Source organism: Ovis aries, chromosome 1 (assembly GCF_016772045.2).
Source record: "Ovis aries strain OAR_USU_Benz2616 breed Rambouillet chromosome 1, ARS-UI_Ramb_v3.0, whole genome shotgun sequence".
NCBI lineage: Eukaryota > Metazoa > Chordata > Mammalia > Artiodactyla > Bovidae > Ovis > Ovis aries.
Genome location: NC_056054.1, coordinates 46,776,018 through 46,799,549, shown reverse-complemented (window position 1 = coordinate 46,799,549; position 23,532 = coordinate 46,776,018). Strand labels below are relative to the sequence as shown.

General features: G+C 43.0%; 1 protein-coding gene across 8 annotated transcripts in view; it reads left to right on the top strand.

Annotated features, from left to right (window-relative positions):
- Positions 1 to 3,015: 3,015 nt before the first annotated feature.
- PTGER3 (prostaglandin E receptor 3) overlaps positions 3,016 to 23,532 on the top strand; it is a 231,102-nt gene continuing 210,585 nt past the window's right edge. For all 8 annotated transcript variants that reach the window (XM_060410844.1, XM_027971112.2, XM_027971130.3 and 5 more), the window contains exon 1: positions 3,016 to 4,130. In XM_060410844.1, the coding sequence (XP_060266827.1) occupies positions 3,237 to 4,130 (894 nt within the window). In that variant the 5' untranslated portion in view covers positions 3,016 to 3,236. The remainder of the gene's footprint in view (positions 4,131 to 23,532) is intronic.

The following is a 23,532-nucleotide window of genomic DNA, read 5'->3' as shown; positions in this document are numbered from 1 at the left end:
ATAGAAGTTCAGTAGAAGTATATACAATAAATTCATCAGCACTTGCTAAGTACTAACATATGTCATGAATTTTAAGATGTAAGATACAATAGGGTATTTAAATTTATGGACTAAAATCACTCCTAGGCATAATATCAGTTAAAAATACATAATGGGTGAATACACGCTTTAAAATCTTTTTTAAAGTTTTTGAATATGTGGTCCTTCAGTTACCTTACTCTATAACTTTAATCCTCACTGGAATATTGATTAAACAGAAACTCAAAGAAAGACAGAATACAATAGTTATGTATTAATGAGTTAGGCCCCTATGAAAAGTATCAGAGGTCCCTAAGCAAAGCTTGTATTGTTAGAAATTATATGGCATGTTATTAACCTTTGGGTCACTAGAGGGCGGTGATGTTTCAGGCCAACACAATTCAGACTATTTCTGTTCTGACACCAAGAAGTGTGGATCTGGAGTCATTCTGTGCCTGCATTCTATAGTGACACCTCAGATCCTCCAAATTACTTGTTTTCAAGGTGAACAGCTACAAAACAAACAATTTAGGATAAGATGAAGCAATCTACACAGAAAGGAGTAAATTGTTATACAAAAATTCTGAAATGTAATACATTTAAGGCATTGGTGGAGGTGTTAGAGGCTAACTAACTGTTTGATACTATATGCGCTTATACTTTTAACTTTTATATAGTCTAACGTGTACTGCAGTAACGGTAAAAAAAAAGTTTCAAAGAGGTCAAATATAAAACAATTTTTGATGTCACTGTATATTGGCTTTGGGTGGTTTTTTTTGATGTATAAATCATGGAAAGGTCTTAAATTTTAAAATAAATATACAGTTACACTAGAGTTTTATTGCTATAACATTAAATTTTGATATGTACTTTCAATCCAATGCTTTGGATAAAACTTGTATCTGAGAATACCATTGAATATTATTTTACTTTTCAAATGACACTTTAGAAAAACATTTTCACAAATACGAGTTTGAGACTAATTAAAACTAATAAAAGCTTGGGGGAAGATTTAAAAAATGAACTACTTCTCTATTCCGTCTTAGTTCTCATTAGACACATGGCATTACAAATAAATTTCAAAAAAGTAAAAGAAAAAACTAAAAAAATGAAACTAGTGATGTGATTAATGCATGTTGTTAAAATAGAGTTTACATTTCATTTTTGCTTTTTCTCCTTTAAAAACTATATAGCCCTATAATGATTATTTTTTTCAGACTCTCATACAGACTCAAAACAACAGCATAGAAAGAATGCAAGGGAATATACTCCATTCTCATATCCTACCACTGTTTTACATCCAATAAGGAGATCACCTATGCTGGAAAAGACAAACTGAACTGACCCAGTCTTGCTCTGAAAGTCTGAGTAATGGTCTTCATAGGGCTGAGTAAATGGGCTTCCCAACTGGCTCAGCGGTAAAGAATCCGCCTGTGATACAGAAAATGCAGGAGATGCCACGGGGTCCATCCCTGGAACAGGAAGCTCCCCTGGAGGAGGGCATGGCAACCCGCTGCAGTATTCTTGCCTGGAGAATCCCATGGACTGAGGAGCCTCACAGGTTACAGCGCATAGGGTCGCACAGAGTCGGACACGATGGAAACGACTGAGCTGAATGATTAGGTCTAATTTCTTAAATATGAGGAAAAATGAAGTTCAAAAATAATTTTTAAAATCTTTCCATTTCCCCGACAAGATGAAAAGGCAGAAAAACTAGACTCTCCCTAGATTTGAGAACTGCTGGTCTTATCACCTGTTGAGAGTGGTTATGGTATCTATGTAAAGAATACTGTGCTTCAGATAAGAAGTTGGAGACTGGAGAATTGCTGAAAGACTTGGGCACATCCTTTAACTTCAGGAGCCTCAGTTACCTCACCTTAAAGGGGGAGTAATAACAATACTTGGAGGATGTCTGGAAAAAAATGGGGAAATGGTTGTGAAACATAAAATATTGGCTTAATAAAAGATGTTACTAAGCGATTATGTGCATTTTCACTAAATGTGAAGACCTTCATAACATCTAAATGCAGTTTTTAGTCCTAATTGCATAAGAATGGTCCAGGGTGGAGAAAGATGGCTTTGTAAGAGTTTGCCTTGTTTCTCTGCCCTACCTCCCCCCACTCAAGCAGGCTAACAGCCTTTGATTTCAATATTTCAGATGTGCTGAGACAGTGAAATAGTGAGTGCCAGCCACCTGCCTCTAGCCCCGTTTGCCTTAGCTAACTTAAAAATATTTTTAATTAATTAATATATATATTTAATGTTAAGGAAGAAGAATTTAGGCGGGTGAAGGAAGGAGTTGGTAGTTGGGATTTCTTTATTTTTGAATCCGACAGTCCTGATTTTGTCTTCCTGTACCTATTCCCTTAAATCTTATGGCACTGTTGGTTTTACAGTTTCAGTGCGCCCCTGGGGACAGAGCAACCTGGCCTGCTTAAGATCATGCTAGAGTCTCAAAGCAGAAAGGGAAAAATGTTCACGCTCATCTACGAATCAGGAGTGTGGTTTGCCTAGATTGCTCAGGGTCAGGTAGGTAAGATACACTTGCCAGGGTTACAAAAGAGCGTCAGGAGGAAGATCCGGTCCTTGCGCGAGCCTCGGTGGATGGAGAAGGAGGAAGGCGGGCACCTTGGCAACTTGTCTGAGGTGGGGTAGCCGAGGGAGACCTTTTAGTCCTAGCCTCTCCACGAACTCTCCTCTGGCAGAGAACCTGAGGAGGCGCGGGGCCGCGCGGGGCAGCCTGGCTGGGCAGCCGGTCCCGGCAGGAGCTGGGGCATTTCGAGAGGAGTCTTCTGGGGGCGGAAGGATGTTCGGAGCCCAGGCGGCCAAAGCAGTGATCAAGCCGCAGCAAAAAAATGAGAGAGAGAGAGGGAAAGAGAGAGGGAGGGAGGCTCTCGGCTGCTTCTGCATCCTCCTCCCACTGCACTTTGGCCCACGCCCACGGGCGCCCCGCCCCCCCTCGGGCTTATAGCAGGCGCCGGGCACCTCCGGACGCCTGGGAGCCGACGGCGCGGCTGCCTGCTTGGCCCAGGAGCCCCGGCGCCGCCGCCTTAGTGGCGAAGTGAGGCGGCGGCTGCGCCCCGCATCATGGAGGGCAGCCTAGCCGCGACCCCAGCCCCAGCCCCGGTCGCCACCGACAGCCGCCGCCTCCCGCGCCGGGTCTGCCGGCCCTCGTCGCTGTTCTCAAGCTGCCGTCCCTTCCTCACCTCCAAGGCAATATGAAGGCGACCCGGGACCACGCGAGCGCCCCTTTCTGTACGCGCTTCAACCACTCCGACCCGGGCATCTGGGCGGCCGAGCGCGCCGTTGAGGCGCCGAACAACCTCACGCTGCCCCAGGAACCCAGCGAGGACTGCGGCTCGGTGTCCGTAGCCTTTTCGATGACCATGATGATCACCGGGTTCGTGGGCAACGCGCTGGCCATAACGCTCGTGTCGAAGAGCTACAGGCGCCGGGAGGGCAAGCGCAAGAAGTCGTTCCTGCTGTGCATCGGCTGGCTGGCGCTCACCGACATGGTCGGGCAGCTGCTCACCAGCCCGGTGGTCATCGTCCTCTACCTGTCCCACCAGCGCTGGGAGCAGCTCGACCCGTCGGGGAGGTTGTGCACTTTCTTCGGCCTGACCATGACCGTCTTTGGGCTCTCCTCGCTCTTCATTGCCAGCGCCATGGCCGTCGAGCGGGCTCTGGCCACCCGGGCGCCGCACTGGTACTCAAGCCACATGAAGACCAGCGTCACCCGCGCCGTGCTGCTAGGCGTATGGCTGGCGGTGCTCGCCTTCGCCCTGTTGCCGGTGCTGGGCGTAGGTCAGTATACTATCCAGTGGCCCGGGACTTGGTGCTTCATTAGCACTGGGCCTGGGGGCAACGGGACTAACTCCCGGCAAAATTGGGGCAACGTTTTCTTCGCTTCTGCTTTTGCCATCCTGGGGCTCTCGGCGCTGGTGGTCACCTTCGCCTGCAACCTGGCCACCATTAAGGCCCTGGTGTCCCGCTGCAGGGCCAAGGCCACGGCGTCGCAGTCCAGCGCCCAATGGGGCCGAATCACGACAGAGACAGCCATCCAGCTCATGGGGATCATGTGCGTGCTGTCGGTCTGCTGGTCGCCGTTGCTGGTAGGTAGTTCCCTGGCTTGGGGAGTTCCAGGTGGGCGCGTGCGCGCCGGCGGGCAGTGAAGACTGGAAAGTGACAGCACCTGCAGGGGCGTGTCTGCAAGCAGAGAACTTTGGAGAGGGCTCTACCTGCGCTGTCTTGGTCTCGGCTTCAGAGCATAGCTCCTCATTTACTTGCTGAGCATCTTCCAAGTGCTAGGCACCGCATTAGGCTCTGGCTGTGCACGCCTGGAGACCCCAGGGGTGCTCACATTCTAATCGGAGAGAGTAAGAAGATACCAGGTGTTAGTTCACTGCTGGTGCAGAAACTGGTTTCTCCCAGGAGTACTAGGAGCTGAATAGAATGGCGATGACAACTCTAGCCGCGTACTCTGGGTTTTCTCCTTATTTCAAATACCTCTCGCCCGTTGGGTCGATTGATTTTCACTCTGCAGTAGTACTTTACCGGCGCCCCACCCCCAGCCCCCACCCCGCGACAGGCACAGCCTCTGAGCTAGTGCGCGCCCTCCCGGAGCAGCCGCAGCTCGCTTTGCTAGCAGGCAGACGCGAGGCAGGAGAGTGGAGGGGCGTCTCGCCCTTGGCCAGCCTCAGTCCTTTGAAATTGCACTGCGCCCTCTAGGAAGTGCCAGAACTCACGGTCATCCCGTGGGCCCCGAGGCCTACTAACTCCCTCGTATCAGCCTTTGCTTGTCCTTGTGGTCACTGCACGGGGCTGATGGCAAGGCCCTTCGTAGAGGTTTCTGCACTTACCAGCTCCTCGGGGGGCCCACAGCCCGGGAGCAAGTGATATTTCCATATGCTGCTTGTCTAACACCCGCTCTTAATCTTACTTTCCAGGTTTTCCTCTGCGGTCCTTTTAGCTCGACATTTGGTGTAAGTGCTATTACTAATTCCTGATGAATGGTTACTTTTTTAGGCCCCCAGCAACCTGGCTCAGTAAATATTACTGCAAGAGCGACCTGGTCACTGTGACAGGGTTACAACAGATGACATATCGGACCTAGAAATTTATTAGACAGTTGTGAAAAACTCCTGGAATCCATGGCACAGTTTTCAGAAACCACCCACGTATAGGTTTTTTTTTTTTTTTTCCTTGTGTAAGTTTTTATCTGTATCTTGGGGCTTGTGGAATCTTAGTTCTGCCACCAGGGATCCAACCGGTGTCTCCTGCATTGGGAGCTTGGAATCTTTATGGCAGGACCATGAAGTCCGGAGCTTTTCTTTTTTTAATTGTGATAGAATACACATAACATGAAATTTCCCACTAGTTTAAGTGTGCAGTTAAGTTATATTAAGTACATTAACATTGTAGTACACCATGTACAATTTAAAAATCTTTGTACTTTTTAACAGAACCGTGGTTCCTTTTCTCCTCTCACCCCACCCCACCCCCACCACTCCTGCATTTGACAACACCAATATTCCAGAATACTCTTGTTTCATTGTGTAGTATATTTAGAGCAGGAGTCTTGGCTTGGAATGGATCATAGGTGGTGACAAGGAGAGTTATGTTGGGACCTCATAGCCCACAAATCGCTGTAAGGTCTCAGTTCTGCATTCCAGAAGCTAGAAGTCAGGCTGATGTCATCACCGTGGCTTATCAAAGCCAGCACCAATTTTAGACATATTTACTTCTACTGTGTGTAGGTAGCCAAATAGAAGAAAAAAAGAATTCTAAATAATAAGCAGTTTACTATAAATGTAGCTTTAAAGGCAAACAGAATATTTGAATTTCTCACAACAGTCATTTGAGTCCCACATATTTGAGTTCTATCACACTCTTTATATATGTGCTCTATATATCCAAGGGAAAAGGTAAATCATATGAATAAAATACTTACTCATACAGTTAACCAGACGTATAGTTGTTGCTTTCTTTTTAAGTAGGAGAGAAAATAAGCAGTGTGTTTTTTATTTCAAAACTAGGCTTCTAATATGACGGGCACAGTGGCCTTATGAAGACTTTTGATCAGTTCTGAAAACTGAAGCCTAGGATGACCAGACTCACTCTTAAGAAACTTTGTATTTGGAATTCATCCTAATTTCAATTAATATTTGCATATAAACTTCATTGGTTTGGAGTATTTTATCAAAGTTTATTGGGTCAGTTCTCATAAAAACATTAAACAAATTCAACATGTGATCATATCAAAGAGAAGAAATTTGTGGTTCTCAAAATGGGTATTTTTTGAGCTAAAGGAATTACTCTGTCTTCTGTTTTGTGTACCACTGAAGTTAAATCTCCAAATATCTTCAGAAAGATCTGCAGTACAAAGTTGGAATTATTTCAAAGGAAAGAAAATGACAAAACTGCTCTCTTAATAGGTTAGGGAATTATAAGAATGAAAACACTAGAATTTAGTGAACTGAATTTTTAGTGTATTAATGCTGAAGTGAGAGGGTTTTTTTTTAATGTTTTTCCTAATTATAAAATATAGATTCCCTGTTAGCTTTAAAAAAAAAAATGGGCACAGGATACTAATTTAATTATCCAAAATTCTTACTTAAAAGGACTCTGAGTGTATCTTATCTTGGAGGACTAATGTGATGATAATAATGTTCAGTTGTCACTGCTGAAAAACTTAGCAGAGAATAGATACCATAATAAGAAAACATCCCAACTGCTGCAAATTCCTGCTGTGTAAATAGGAGCCATTGCTCAGTTTATCTGGTTTAAATAGAGGTTTATCTATGGTGCAAACAAAAGCTTTTAAACTTTTTCCTCCAGAAGCTATACAATAAAAAATCTGAAATTAAGTGAGAATACAGTGGGAAGTAGTGTCACCATTGATAGATGACCTACACTTCTTAGTCAATATAAAGCATCAAATTCTGTTGAAATCAGTCAATTGGCTCAGCAATACAATCTGTTTGACTTATTATCATTAGATTTTTTATGGACTACAATCACCAAATAGTCCAGTTGTTTGACATGATAGCCAAGTTTCCAGTAGCAGGAATAACCTGAGGCTGTTGTTCAGAGGAAGCCCTGACGGCAGTTTGTACTTTTGTACATCTGGCACTCCTCAAACAGGTACAACAGCTACAATACTAAAGCCCTAAGTGACTAATACTGTAGCCATCTTAAAAATAGTAGACGAAAAGCTATCTACACTGTGAAGAGAGATAATGAGCAACAGAGTTTCTCATCTACAACTTGGAAACTGTATAAAAGCAGCCTTAGGAACTTTGCCTTTAATCTTGAACCAGCAAATTCCCTGCTCAATAGCCACAGATGTGGGCAGAGAATGCTTTGACTCAAGGAGATATTTTGCAACATAGATGTAGTGTTTTTTAAGTTTGAGGAATCACTGACATTTTTTGACATAGAAAATTTGCCTTAAATGCACTGCATGTGAAAAATAGATGCAATAGGTTATTTTACAGAAGTAATGGTGTTTTATAGTGTTATAAAAGTAACAGTAAAGAATATTAGAACCAGATTTCTAATTCAAGATATTTGACTCTGAATTTATTTTTAGTCTTTTTTCTGTTGTATTGATTTGTTTGTTTGACTTAGCTAAAAGCCAGCAGTTCTAGTGCTAATCATAGTACTGGGGAAATTATATATCCTCTTAAAATGCAAAAGTAGAGCTAATAGATATCTAAGGTCTTTTCCCATGTGTGATGCTCAGTTTCTCTTATTTGGGAGAATCATGGTTTAATGACCCAGAATGAGAAATTTGAGAAGGAGACTGCTTGGTCAATTGTACTTTTGTAAGAATGGGGTTTTCTAGTAGTCATGTATGGATGTGAGAGTTGGACTATAAAGAAAGGGGGCAGTGCCAAAGAATTGATACTTTTGAACTGTGGTGTTGGAGAAGACTCTTGAGAGTCCCTTGGACTGCAAGGAGATCCCACCGGTCAATGCTAAAGGAAATCAGTCCTGAATATTCATTGGAAGGACTGAGGCTGAAGCTGAAACTCCAATACTTTGGCCACCTGATGAGAACTGACTCATTGGAAAAGACCCTGATGCTGGGAAAGATTGAAGGCAGGAAGAGAAGGGGACAACAGAGGATGAGATAGGTGGCATCACTGACTCAATGGACATGAGTTTGAGCTAGCTCCAGGAGTTGGTGAAGGACAGGGAAGCCTGGCGTGCTGCAGTCCATGGGGTCACAAAGAATCAAACACGATTGAGTGACTGCACTGAAGTGAAGAGTGAGGGCTTCTGAGTGACTTGGGCTTTTGGACACTGTACGTAAAGAGATGGCAGGTTATCTAAGTGATATATCCAGAAGCAAACATAACTTGAAGATTAATGAGATAAATCAGGGCTTAAAATGTAGGTTTTTGTATCTTGAGTTTGTTAAAGAGAGCCAGGAATTAAACAAATTCTTAAGCTATCTTATTTGAAGACATTCAGATGGTCTAGAATTGTAGCATACGTGTGACTCACTGGACTTCCTCCTTTGAAAAAGCTGTAAAGGTCAATAACTCAATTATGAAAGTTTCCATAGGATCATTTTTCTGGGAATTACACTCAGGAATATGCACTACAGGCATTTGTAACGGAGGATGATCGATGATTTGTCTGGGGAAGCTGAGAGGTGGTAGTGAGAGGTACTGGGTGTCATGTTCGATTTTCAGTCCTTGCCTTGCAGAGCTAGAAAGCAGGGAGAGAAGTTCTCCTTCAAACTCCTCACATATGGGTAGCACGTTTATAGTCCACCAGGGTTCTACATGCACCTCTTTCACACTTGGCAACTCTTGGAATCTACAACTGTAGCATGTCATATTCTGAATCCCTCTTTTCCGTCAATCCCTTATCATAGAAGTAAGTAAGTGGTTTGTATTTCAATTCCTGCCTTGCTTCTTGAGAATTATTAGATGGCCTCTTATGTCCTTCTTTTCCCTAGAAAAATTCTAATTTTCAGAGATTAATGAGGGTAACCCAAGAAGGGACGTTATTTTTCTTGGGGTTCCTCTTATATCTTGTCTCCTGAGTGTATGTCAGCGTTTTATGGTAAACATAGTAATTCATTCTTAAACAGAAATGACAGCTGGACAGTGTGTAACTTTTTTAAATGAGAGGGATGCATACTCACGCATGTGTGCACACGTACACACACACACGGAAATAACAGTGTGGAGTAGTGACTCTGCTCCCTTTATTTGGAACACTTTTGTCTCCACTTTCCAACTTTACACCTCACCCCTCAGCCATTCAGGACAGCTGCCGAGCAGTCACTGTCTTGGATTGGCTAAGGTCCCAAGTTAGCAGTGACTTTGTTAGAGGAACCTTCCTTGGGCCTCTTTAGGCTTGGTTGGGGGCAGTAGCTCTTTGGTCCCACAACACTTACCTTGCAGATCCAGTGTCTTGATCTGAGTCACACTTTACTGAACTTTCTGGATTAACTGACCTCCTGAGGGCAGATATAGTAACTACCCGGAAAATTGTTCTTTTCCTAGGAACTATCATGATGACCAGCCATACAAGGTATGTCCACCACAAGCCTATTGAGTAAATATCTGAACACATAAATCAGAAGACAGGTTCTTGTTCCAGTGACATAACACAATCCACTGTGTGACCTTAAATAGCTTGCTTGATATCTTTGTGAACACTTTTCTTTTTTTCCTGTAAAAGAGGAATAAAAACACCAACTCAACTTATTTCACAGGATTGTAATAAAAAGCAAAATAAATGTATGTGAAAATAGTTGAGACTATTTCTTCCATATTAAGAATACTACTGTGATTTTTTTATAGATGACAGTGTTGACTTCTTATCTTCAGATAGACCTTTCCCCCAGGAAACTGGAGAAAAGAGAGACATGATGTTTCACAGCTTGATTAGTTATAATTAACTGGTGGGGAAATGTGGTGGAGAATGTAACTTTTCAGAAAAAAAAAAAATTAAGAAAGCAGGCAAATAAATATTGTGAGATAAATATTTGTAAATCTTTGCAAGGTATTGTAATTCATCCCTCCTCCCTGCCCCCGTCACCATCACCATTCTCTCAGTTCTGGGATGCTTTCCCCCTCACAACTACCAGTTAACTTTCTAAAGCGAAGACATGCTGGATCCCACCTCCCCTTCCCTTGAACTTGGAGGAGTTCCCACCACCTCGTGCTCCGAAGACCTCTGTCTAGAATATGTCTCTTGTTTTTCCAGTCAGGGACTCCATGTGCTCAGACCTCTCCTCATGTAAATGAGTCGAATTAATTGTGCATTTAGTTGCTGTCCTAGGTCAAATCATTCTGCAGACCTCTTAAGGCTAGAGCCTGTGGCTTGGTGGTCCTCATCTCTTCACAGGTGATCCAGAGTGTTGGGGCTGCACAGATTCTCCACCACTGACTCACAGTCCAGAACTGAGTTTACATGAACCTTAAATCAGACCAAAGCATGAGAAACACACAGTTGTAAACTGCCTCACAGTTAGTCTAGGTCCTGACAAGGCATTAATATTATTTGTAGTCTGCAAATAACACAAAGTGTAATTTTCCCATCCAGTAGCCCTCCTAGAATTCTCTTGGTCATCATTTACAAGGAGAACATTTCAGCAGCTGGTCTGGTCACCTATTCAAAATCAGTGTTTTATTTTACCATTGCTGATTTTTATGATAGGTGTTTGAGGACTATAAACCTAAAAATGAAAGATGGTGGCAGAGATAGAAGAGGAGGCTTGATTTTTCTCACTTTAATTCTGTTGGAAAGAAATTAGGTGCTAATTTAGGTAAGAGTCATATCATATAGTGACAGAGAAGGCAATGGCAACCAGGCCAGTACTCTTGCCTGGAGAATCCCATGGACGGAGCAGCCTGGTGGGCTGCAGTCCATGGGGTCATGAAGAGTCAGACACTTACTGAGTGACTTCACTTTCAATTTTCACCTTCATGCATTGGAGAAGGAAATGGCAACCCACTCCCGTGTTCTTGCCTGGAGAATCCCAGGGACGGGGGAGCTTGGTGGGCTGCTGTCTGTGGGGTCACACAGAGTCGGACACGACTGAAGCGACTTAGCAGCAGCAGCAGCAGCATATCATATAGTGAAGTGAAAGTCTGTCAGTCATGTCCAACTCTTTGTGACCCCATGGATTATACAGTCCATAGAATTCTCCAGGCTGGAATACTGTAGTGGGTAGCCTTTCCCTTCTCCAGGGGATCTTCTCAACTCAGGGATCAAACCCAGGTCTCATGCACTGCAGGCAGATTCTTTACCAGCTGAGCCACAAGGGAACTCCAAGAGTCATATCATATAAGTACAGGATAAATTTTACACCAAACAAGATTTTTATAAATCTTGGTAATACAAAGACAGATGGCCAAGTTGGAGCCGGAAGTATATTTATTTTAAGCAATTTTTTTAGTTTTTTAAAAAACATTATATATATAATATATATATATATATATATATTTGACTGTGCTGGGTCTTAGTTGTTGCATGTGGGATCTAGTCCCCTGAACCTGCCTCCCCCTGGATAGGGAGCACAGAGTCTTAGCCACAGGGTCACCAGGGAAGTTGCCTATTTTAAGCAATTATTGATCTAATAAAAATAAAATATAATTTTAAGAACATACTTTTCACTAATCCTTTATTTCCTTTAAGTAGATTTGATCTTTTTGCTCCTCTTTCTGAATATTCAGTGTGTTATTTTCTGTGCTTGAGAATATGCTGCTGTTGGTATGACTCATGAGCATTTGGAAAAAGAAGTAATGCTGTTAATGCTGAAAATACTGAAAGAGAGATTCTAAAAAATGCAGTGTGTTTTGAAGAATTCACCAGTCTAATAAAGTGGAGCTTTCATTGTGGTCTTGACATACGAAATTTCCCTGATAACGTACTACCACTTTGGGTCAAGTAGAGCACACACATCCGCATTTCCCTAATTAATCCAGTGCCTTGGCAGTCAAAGGCACCAACAGCAGTCAGTGATTAAGTGACCTCTGCCTCTGTTTCATAAGAACAAGAGAAAGCTACTGAAGAGCAGATGGGGGCTAGACAGAGTAAAAGGCACAGAGCCCGCGGTTCTCATCTTGGCTTTTCTACCAAAGGATTAAAGTCATCCTATCTTTCTGGTTTTCCCTTTCCTCGTGAGTACAATAAAAACACTTATCACTCTAACCTTCTTTTCCGTTCTGACTTCCTGTGGCTCAAAATAGATAAAATCATCCCTTTTAGACATACCATATTAGGTATGTGGGGGGAAAATACCCAAAAACGTCTTAAGAAGAATCATAGAAATGTATACAAATGAACAGAATAGATCATGCATTGTTATATAATTATTCTGTAAATATGTACTGAGTGCTTGCTTCGTGTCTGCCTCCCTGGTGATACAGTGATGACTAGGGTAAGGTTGAAGACATTGAGCAGTTACCTGGCTCTAAGGGACAGTCTTCATGTCATGTTCCATGTGAAAAAACAGTCCTTGTGGAGCCGGGTGCCATCTGTGCTGTACTTGGTAGCCCTGAGCATAAGCCAAACAGACATGCTAGCTTCTTCCATGAAACTTTCAATCTACTAAGGTAGACCCACAGAAAATAAACCATTGATCCAGTAAATAAATGTAACCAGCCTGGTTACGTTTGTAACCAGATGTATCTGGTTACCACCTGGTCAATCAGATGACCAGGGTGATCTGGTCATCACCCTAGTTGCTTTCACTGCCACATGGTGCAGCTGCTGCAGGTTGATCTTGTCTGGGCTGAAGGGCAGCGCTGGTCCACGGCCACTGTGAAGTCCTCATGGAGCATGTGCCTGCCCAGGCTGCAATGGGTCTGTGCTTGGGCGCCATTGTTAGGAGTCACATTCATTCACACCCTCTAACTTCAGCCATGAAGCTCAGCAGCAATTTTCTGAAGCACAACCACTGTACTAGAATGTAAGGACCCAGAGAGCGGCTGGCCTCTGGCCACGTACTGCCTGGAACCTCCTTCTGGGGTCCTTAGGCTCTGGGCTGTACTCAGATGACTTTCTCGCAAGTTTGTCTTTCTCTGCCAGTAAGTTTTCTTTTAAGACATTCCATGTCTTTTCCCGCTACTGAATGCAGCCAAAGTTGCTCTCTACTAAGTTTCTTGGCTTCAGATGTTGGGAGAGGAGGTTAGATTTCTCTGCTTTTTATTTTCCCCCAGAAAATATGATAACTATGATGGTCTACTTCTTTCCAGGTAACCAGCAACTTATACCAGGGGTGTTGTATGGATTTCCTTTGTTGTACCACACAACTTTCCACTATGAAAACCAACTCAGTCAACATTTACCACACTGAATGTTTCTTATTTCTGTGATACCTGCTCCAATGTGACTTGCTCTGCCCACCTGAACAGGGAAGAGCAGGGCAGCTTCTGGCATCCCCCTACACACATCATGAAAACAATGTGTGTGTGTGTGAAGTCGCTTCAGTTGTGTCTAACTCTTTGCGACTCTGTGGACTGTAGTCCTCTAGGCTCTTCTGCCCATGGAACTTTCTAGGCAAGAATACTGGAGTAGGTTGCCATTTCCTTCTCCAGGGGATCTTCCCAAACCAGGGATCGAACCCGTGTCTTTTATGTCACCTGCACTGGCAGGCAGGTTCTTTACCACTGCGCCACCTGGGAAGACCACATGAAAACAATGGACGTGTTATAAAGGCAAGAAAAAGGTGCCTTGGCAAAGTGTCAAGGAGGACCTTCTTTTGATGCATTGGTGAATGTGGGGGTGCTTAAAGAGGATCTCCCTAAGAAAACGTCATTTATGGTGAATCTTAGAAGTTGGTACGTTAAGGAAAAAAGAACAACGTGTGAAACTATCAGTGTAGGAAAGAGCTGGAAGCATTTGAGGAACTTAAAGAGTGCCAGAGAGGTACATTAGCATGAATAAAAGGAACGGTAGCTTTAAGGTAAAGCTAGGAAGGGAGGCAGGGCCAGACCATGCAGAACCTTGTCATTTTTGTTTCGGAGTTTATAGATTTTTATCTTAAGTGTCTTGGAAAACAACTAGCTTTGAGTGAGGGAGTGATAATGATCTGCTTTGTGTATTAAGAAGATTACTCAGGCTGCCTTATGAATTAGAAAAGGTATCAGAGCCCTTGAGTACTGAGATCAGATGGAAATGTAGAGACATTAATTAAAAAAATTTTTTTTTTTTTTTCCTTAAGTGTGGCTTTAAAAGGAGAGACAAAGCTTGGCATAGAATTGGCAGTGGGAGTGGAAGTCTGTGCAGAAGCGCATAGGGAAAAACTGAGCCAGGTGTGCTAGGAATGGTAAGCAAATATGTTTTTGTTGAAGTATGTTTGAGAATGTCAAGAAATATTATGAGTCAAGGACTGAGGAGTAAGGAAAGAAGGAGTGCACTGGTAGATTGCCTTGAAGATTAGAAATAGGAATTTGCATTTCATCCTGGGCAAGTCATATTGCTTGTCTGTACTTCTGTTCCATATTTGTAAAAGAAGAGGGTTGACCTTATAAAATCTCTTGATTTATAAAAGGTCATTTAGTAAAATAACTCATCTAATGTTTAATCTATTTCTAGAATATTCTTGGTGAAATTTTCCATTTTGTTTGAATACCTTTACTTATTGGAAATTTATTGCTTTTTAAGGGGCACAGTGGAGAAGGCAATGGCACCCCACTGTAGTACTCTTGTCTGGAAAATCCCATGGACGGAGGAGCCTGGTGGGCTGCAGTCCATGGGGTTGCTAGGAGTCGGACACGACTGTGCGACTTCACTTTCACTTTTCACTTTCATGCATTGGAGAAGGAAAGGGCAACCCCCTCCAGTGTTCTTGCCTGGAGAATCCCAGGGACGGGGGAGCCTGGTGGGCTGCCGTCTGTGGTGTCTCACAGAGTTGGACACGACTGAAGCGACTTAGCAGCAGCAGCAGCAGCAGCAGCAAGAGGCACAAAGAATTTTCTTAGAGGTTCTTTCTCTCTCTTTCTCTCCCTTCCTGCCTCCTTCCCTCTCTTTCTTCCTTTCTCGTTTATGGTCAAACATAGTACTAATAATATATGTAAAACACTTAAACACCATATCACACTTAATAATTGCTTAACAACTGGGCTTCCCCGTAGCTTATCAGTAACAGAATCTGCCTATAATGTAGGAGCTGCAGGGCACACAGGTTCGTTCCCTGGGTGGGGAAGATCCCCTGGAGGAGGGCATAGCAAACCACTCCAGTATGCTTGCCTGGAGAATCCGATGGACAGAGAAGCCTGGCAGGCTACAGTCTATCGGGTTGCCAAGAGTCAGATATGACTGCAGCAACAAAGCATGCATGTACACACGCATATTGCTTGAATTAAGTGTTGCTAATTCTAGTTCTTGGTTTGTGTGGAACAATACTAAATTTAATTAGAGATATCTTTTATTTTTAATGGAGAAGGAAATGTTACCTCACTCCAGTATCCTTGCCTGGAAAATCCCATGGACGGAGGAGCCTGGCGGGCTACAGTCCATGGGGTCACAAAGAATCAGATACAGCTGAGCAACTTCACTTTATTTTTAAAGTTATATGACACTATACTTCTCAATTGAGTATCAGTGAGTTCTACTAAATCTGTGTAAATAAACAGTAAAATAACGTGAAATTATCTTGACAACGTCAGGGACAGGAGCCATGATGTATTAATTCATATAAGTGACACTTACTATCAGTTGTGTGCAAGACACTGTACTACAACCTGATACAGTAATGGCATGGTCCTTGTCTTTAAGGAATTTGTTGTTTACTGAATGATTTCCTGGAGAAACTTGAGGTTGTGACTCAAAGCAGCAATGTTACTTTTCTTTATCAATTATGAATATAGGAAAAAAAGTTGGGACCATTCAGAATTTATTTACCTATTCATGTGTTCAGGGATTGTTTACTGAGTACCTACTATGTGTCAGACACAGCTATAGGTGCTGTAAATATAGCAATGAAATAAGCAGACCAGCTTCCTTGTCTCAGCAAACATGCATTCTAGGGGAAGGAGAAAGTCAATAAATTGGATGAGAAGTCAGATTGTGGTAAATACTGTTAAGAAAATAAAGCAATGTGATGTGATAGAGGAAGCCTGGGAAACTTTCGTAGATAGAAACAGTGGAGAAAGGTGCCTCTTAAATGAGAGGTAATATTTAAGCTGATATCTGAGGGAAAGGAAAGAACCAGGTATGAGTGATCTCCAGGAGGAATACTTGGTAAGTTCAAGGGATAGAAGGAAGTCCTGTGTGGCTGAAGTGAGAGGGGTGTGGAGAGAGGAAGAGTCTGTGAATTGAGGTAGAGACAGTGTTGGGGGCCAGATTGTGTGAGGCCCTGCGGATGAGTTTTGATACTATTTTAAGAGAACACTGGAAGATTTGAAGCAAGGGGAGTGACATTATTGGATTTATGTCTTTAAAAGATTCTTCTCGAAGCTGTGTGAAGACTGGGTTGCAGAAGGGCCAGAGTGAAAGTAGGGAGACCAAGTAGAAGGTATTGAAACTGTCCTGATGGGGAATGATGACAGCTGAGGTTGGAATGGAGAATTGGATATATTCACAGAGAGTGTTTTGGAGATAGACTTTGCAAGACCTTCTGCGGTTTCTCTAATCCTTGTCCTGTGACTCTGACAGGAAATAAGGTCCCATCTTCCTCTCTGGACCTCTGGTAAGGAAATGGCTACCTGTCCACAAATGACTTTCCATCTAGTTCCTTAAGGTGGAAAATAATTGGTGGCTCAGAGGTTAAAGCGTCTGCCTCCAATGCGGACGACCCAGGTTCAATCCCTGGGTCGGGAAGATTCCCTGGAGAAGGAAATGGCAACCCACTCCAGTATTCTTGCCTGGAGAATCCCATGGATGGAGAAGCCTAGTAGGTTACAGTCCACGGGGTCGCAGAGTCGGACACGACTGAGAGACTTCACCTCAACCTCACCTCAACCTCCTTAAGGTGGAAGTGACTACTCTGAGCTAGTAATGGGCAGATTTAGAATTAAGTTCTATCTAATGGGGGCTATTTTTTTGTTCTGAGATGTGAATTGGAATAGTTAGAGAGAAAGGAAAATAAGCAAAGTTTGCTTGTGAAATAGTAGGATGTTATAAGACTCATCATCCCGGAAGAAGATCCAGACCAAGCTAAAGCAAGCTAGTTTAAGGGGAGAAAAAGGAAGGGGAAGGTGGATTTCTTGGCTCATATAAATTGCTGGTGGTGCCAAGAGTGGAGGTGACCCTGTGGAAGACGAAGCCAGGACTCTCTGTATCTTTCACTTTGACTTCCTGCCTTTGTCAGAATCTCCAATTCAGGCTCTGTTTCTAAGGAACTAACCTTGGATATACTCTTACAGCTTACTGGCCAGGTTCCATGTACTTTTCCCCATAGCTTTTGGTTAATAGGTTTATATTTACAGGCTGCATGAAGTGGTCTAATTTTGCTATTTAAAATTATGTTTGGATTAACTTTATTTCTGGTTGTCCTGGGTCTCTGTTGTTGCAGGGCCTTTCTCTAGCTGTGGCGAGCAGGGACTCCTCTAGTTGCAGTGCGCGGGCTTCTCATTGTGATGGCTTCTCCTGTTGCAGAACACAGGCTCTAGGGCACATGGGCTCAGAAGCTGCAGCTCTCGGACTCTATAGCTCAGACTTAATAGTTGTGGTGCACAGGCTTAGCCACTCCACGTCGTGTGGGATCTTCTCTTCCCTGATCAGGCATTGAACCCATGTCTCCCACATTGGCGGGTTGTTTCTCCACCACTGAGCCACCAGGGAAGCCTTAATTTTGCTTTTATAGCAATACAGTATTTCAGTGACTATGAAGTCCTGTTTCAACAAATGTTTCCCTCTCTCCCTCCTTTTTCTTTGCTATTTATTTACTTATTTAGCAAATACAAGAAACAGTTATGTGTGACATAATGTTTCAGGACCCCACTTCATCTTCAAAGACATTGTGAGTTTTGTTAAATTACAATTAAGGATTTAGACTTAGAGAATTGTCCAGAAGTGAGTTGGGTATAGCTTGAGGTTTCTAGTGGGACAGAGGTAGGTATATAAGTTTCTGAAAGCTCACAAATACTCCATCAACACCACAGAGAGGCAACAAGAAAAGGAAAAAAAAATTTTCTTGAATTTTCCATAAAGGATGAAATGCAGTCTGGGTTTGATGCTAATCTGGCAACGTTCTGTATAAACCATTGGATGTACTAATGACCAACATTCTGGGTGGCATATTTTTGAATTCATTTAATGGTAATAATTTCCTCAAGTATAGATTAAGGATTTGCCTGGATCCACAAAGTAAATTTCTTCTTCAATTTTGTTCTATAAAAAATATTAGGGGATGTCTTGATTTTTTTTCCTCTCGCATCTATTTCTTATTAAATCGTGCTGTAGGTCAATTTCAGGAAGCATGAGAATACCCTCTGATGTCAGAGCTCTAGTCTTCTGCCTCAACTTGATATTTGGTCGCAAACAATAAAGTCTAACACTAAACACAAAGGGCATATGTAAAAAAGGATACTGGGGGCTCACAGTGTCCATAGAAAGCTGGCAGATTTGGAAGAAAGGAAGGACACAGGCTGTTCTAGATGCTGAGCATCAGGCCAAGATCCTACTGCAAAACGGTTTCTGTTGCTCTTTGTGTCCTAGAAGTAAACCTGACTGCTTTAGCGTGGTTTCTTTGCCTCCTGGCCAAATAAAGAGGTTATTAGAAGAAGGATCAGGCAACTGCAGCAACTTGAAGTAGGACCTGATATTGAGAAGTAAGTGCTAGGATTTCTCTCCCACCTAGAACACATAGAAAAAGTTTTTCAAAATTGGGGTATTAATAACAAAAGATGGGGGTTCATTGTTAACATCTAAATCATCCTTAGAAACATTATGACAGTAAAGTTGTATCTTTTAAGTCCTGTGTGTATGTGTTCATGTCACTTATTGAGTTGTTGGAATGGCAATCAGACTAATGGAGAGGAAGCTAAAAAGATCCACAAAAGTAAAGGACATACTTATTGAATGCCTACTGCATTCAAGCACTTGCTGCTGCTGCTTCTAAGTCTCTTCAGTCGTGTCTGACTCTGTGCGACCCCATAGACAGCAGCCCACCAGGCTCCCCCATCCCTGGGATTCTCCAGGCAAGAACACTGGAGTGGATTGCCGTTTCCTTCTCCAATGCATGAAAGTGAAAAGTGAAAGTGAAGTCGCTCAGTCATGTCCGACTCCTAGCGACCCCATGGACTGCAGCAGCCCACCAGGCTCCTCCATCCATGGGATTTTCCAGGCAAGAGTACTGGAGTGGGGTGCCATTGCCTTTTCCTGCAAGCACTTGAGAATTACTTTATTATCTAATTTAATTGGCACCAGTTTATCAGTTTGGTCTTTTTTTATCCCCATCTTTCAGTTGTGCAGACTATACTTTAAACAATTAGAAAACTTTCCCCAGTCCTACCCCTAGAAATTAGTAGAAGTTAGGTTTTTTATGTTGTAATAATCTCTTTCACATTCATTGTCTCTTATTAGCCTCCTGGTGGCTCAGATGGTAAAGAATCTGCCTGCAGTGGAGCAGACCTGTATTCAGTCCTTGGGTCAGAAAGACCTCCTGGAGAAGGAAATGGCTACCCTCTCCAGTAGTCTTGCCTGGAAAATTCCATGGACAGAGGAGCCTGTCAGGCCACAGTCCATGGGATTGCAAAGAGTCGGACACAACACGACTGAACAACTAATGCACAAAATATTTTCAGGTTACTTCACTGAAAATGTCACACGCAAAAAGAACAGATTGATTGAGAATGGTCAATGATCATGGAAACTGTCTGGGTCACATAATTATAGTGATTAAAGGTTTCCTGAAATATCTTTGTTGATTCATTAATTGACTGCCCTTCTTAAGAGCTTGAGTTTCTAGAGAAATACTGTGAAAATCCCTGTAGAAGTGACAAGAATTTTGACTGTTCTATAGCAAACTGTTAAAGGATTCCATTCAACACAGTGCCTACAATTTAGGAGGCTTTTTCTGGAAAGGGGCAACATTAATTTCATCTGGTTCCTTCTGTCTTTTCAGGTTTAGAAAACTCACATACATTGGTAAAATTTTACTAGGCCAACATTTTTCAGCTAGTACAATTCACAAATATTATTCTTTTTTACTAAACTATTTATAAAACAAATAAAACTGTTGTTATTGAGTTCTCTTTGCTTAGCGGGAAAGTGTTTGACTACAGTCAAAATTAGAAAATTTGTTTTGACACTTTTAAAACTTCTAGCATAATACAAGGGAGAAGGCAATGGCACCCCACTCCAGTACTCTTGCCTGGAAAATCCCATGGATGGAGAAGCCTGGTAGGCTGCAGTCCATGGGGTCGCTAAGAGTCGGACACGACTGAGCGACTTCACTTTCACTTTTCACTTTCATGCATTGGAGAAGGAAATGGCAACCCACTCCAGTATTCTTGCCTGGAGAATCCCAGGGACGGGGGAGCCTGGTGGGCTGCTGTCTATGGGGTTGCACGGAGTCGGACACAACTGAAGCAACTTAGCAGCAGCAGCAGCATAATACAATGCAATTGGGATTCTTTTATTCTAACCTGCTTTTATCTGTCCCCCCCCCCCCCTTATAATCATAGAGAAGAAAAAGAGCCCTACTGAACCTTAGTGTGTTCACAGTGATCCTATAATATGGAATTCAGGCATTTTTTCCATCTAGCACTCTCTCACCCAGATTAAGAGGCTTCAGATTCCTTAGTTTAATCCTAAAAATCTTGGATTTGGCCACGTTTACCACTCATTTTCCATTCCTCCCCCAGCATCCCTACCATTAGTTGTAGAAATCAACCTGTAGTTCCTAGAATAACTAGCAGAATTACACATCTAGAAGTGTGACCTCCATACTGCAAACCTCTCCAGAAACTTCTCCTATTTTAGGGGAAAGTGAAAGTGAAAGTCAGTCAGTCATGTTCGATTCTTTGTGACCCCATGGACTATATACAGTCCATGGAATTCTCCAGGCCAGAATACTGGAGTGGGTAGCCTTTCCCTTCTCCAGGGGATCTTCCCAACCCAGGTCTCCTTCATTGGCGGGGGCATTCTTTACCAGCTGAGCCGCAAAGGAAGCCCCTATTTTAGAGGAGGTGTGTGCTAAGTCGCTTCAGTCACGTCAGACTCTTTTTGACCCCATGGTCTGTAGCCTGCCAGGCTCCCCCGTCCACGGGATTCTCCAGGCAAGAATACTGAAGTGTGTTGCCATGCCCTTCTCCAGGGCATCTTCCCAACCTTGAGATGGAACCCTTGTCTCATGTCTCCTGCACTGACAGGTGGTTTTTGTTGTTTTTCCATCACATCCTAGATTTATTACAACTGGCCTGCAGGCAAGAGGAGAGAGCTATTACATCAACACTTCAATTCTATGAATACATCTTAAATAGAGGGAGAAATCAACCAAGAATACAGGATAAACTATTCCCAAGCTCCGGGAAGCAGTCATGTGACTGAGCTGCATTTTTTACAGACAAATAAGGCAGTAAACCTTCACATCAGTTTTCCGACAGTTTTTATACAATATGCTTCTGTGGTACAGAAAAGAAATAATCAGAGCTCACAGTGTAGTTTTTACACTATTGTCACAGTGTGTGAACACTGTACACGCTTTTGTTTTCATAAAGATACATTGTAGTAAACTTCTTGCCCTTGAGTTTATAGTTTGTAATAATCTATGATTAATACACTAAAATTGCCTTTTTTATGTGGTCCTCCACATGAGAGAATGGTCAGATCAGCTCCTGGACAGTCAGCACTGTGTTCCTCTCCATCTGCATATGGCAAAGTGACCCCACGAGGAGCCAGACAGAAGGGTGACTGTGGAGATCCGGAGCCCTCCTGCGTCCCCGGGAGCCGTGGGGGCCTGGGTGAGTGGGGGTGGGAGGGCGATAGCTTGGCGTGGTCGGGGGCAGGCGCTGCGGGGCTTCCCCTCCAAGGCTGGGAAGTCTGCGGTTTCGATACCACCTGGGAGAAAACAGGAAGATCAGGCGAGTGGACCAACGCGAGAAACCACTGGTGAATTCTGAAACTGACCGGACGTAACTGTAAACAGCGCCATTCTCCCTTAACAGTGTCTGTGACTGTGACCTGGGAGGAGACACAGCGACACTCACCGCTGATGGTTCCGTCGCGGCATCCGCTGCGTCTCAGACCTCAGCCGCTTTATGGTCAGGTGGGCATGAGCCGCTCATGGCGCTGCTGGACACACTTGACCGTCACACCGTCGCTGGACTCCAGGGTGGCCGGTGGGAGACCATGGAGATCCGCCTCGCGGGGAAGGGAGGAAGAATACTAAAGTGGGTTGCCATGCCCTTCTCCATGCGATCTTCCCGACCTAGGGATCGAACCCTTGTCTCATGTCTCCTGCACTGACAGGGGGGTTTATTTTTTACCACTGTGCCTCCTGGGAAGCCCATTTTAGAAGACAGAGCTTTTCTAATCCTGGAGACTGATTTTAAATGCCCTGCTTCTATACTCCATAGGCATGCACATACCCTTTTCATTTAATTCTGTACAGTTATATTTACAGTTGTCATAATATTTATTATGACAAAAAGGATGATTACCTACAGTAGACAAATGCTTACTTCACAATAGAAACTGAGCTAAGCATTTCGTAGACATAATCTCATTTTCTTCTGTCAATAACTCTACAAGGGGATAGCGTTATCTCTTTTTTCAGATGAGGAAATTGGTTTTGAGATGTTAAGTAACTTTACCAGGGTCACAAAGTTAATGAGAAGTGGAGCTGACCCTCAAATCCAGATTTGTCTAGGTTTATAGCCTATGTAATGAACTGCTAAATTAAAAGGCCTCCCTCTTGTTAATATCCACTTATTTGTCTGATTCACTGTAAACTGCGAAAGAGCAGAGACCTTACCATATTTGTCTATAAATCTTCCTGGCCCATAGCAGCCACTCAATGAATGATTGTGGAATGAGTGAATGAAGAAACGAAGCTGTAGTAAACTGAAGGGGACATAAGATTTAGAATCAGAAAATATCACAAGTTTAAGCCCTAAGTTTTACATATATTACATGTTTTATAATCTTCACATGAACTTTTCAAGGCAGGAGACATTTATCTTTTTATTTTTTTTCTTTGCTGGGTAAGCAACTTGCTTTAAGACCCACAGTTGGTAAATGGTATTGAGCAAATCAAGCCCAAATGTTTTTTATCCCAAAACCACCAAGGAGCTTTGGAATGCAACTTGAGTCTAATGAATGATGGTACTAATTTAAACAGTAAAACTGTGAACATTATATAAAAAAGAAAAATTACGCCTTTCCCTTTATTTGCTAGCTTTTATTGTTTCTACATTGTTGTTAGTAGTAAAAATTCGTATAAAGACTGAAAACTGTAAGAATGGGAGACACAGCGTTGTTTTTGTAAACAAGAGAGAAATTAATTAGAAACAGTGGGTAGAAGCAGTGGCAAACAGCTGCTCTAATGCCTAGTATCCAAAGAAGAGAAAAACAAAAAGGATGTTTCGGAAGGTG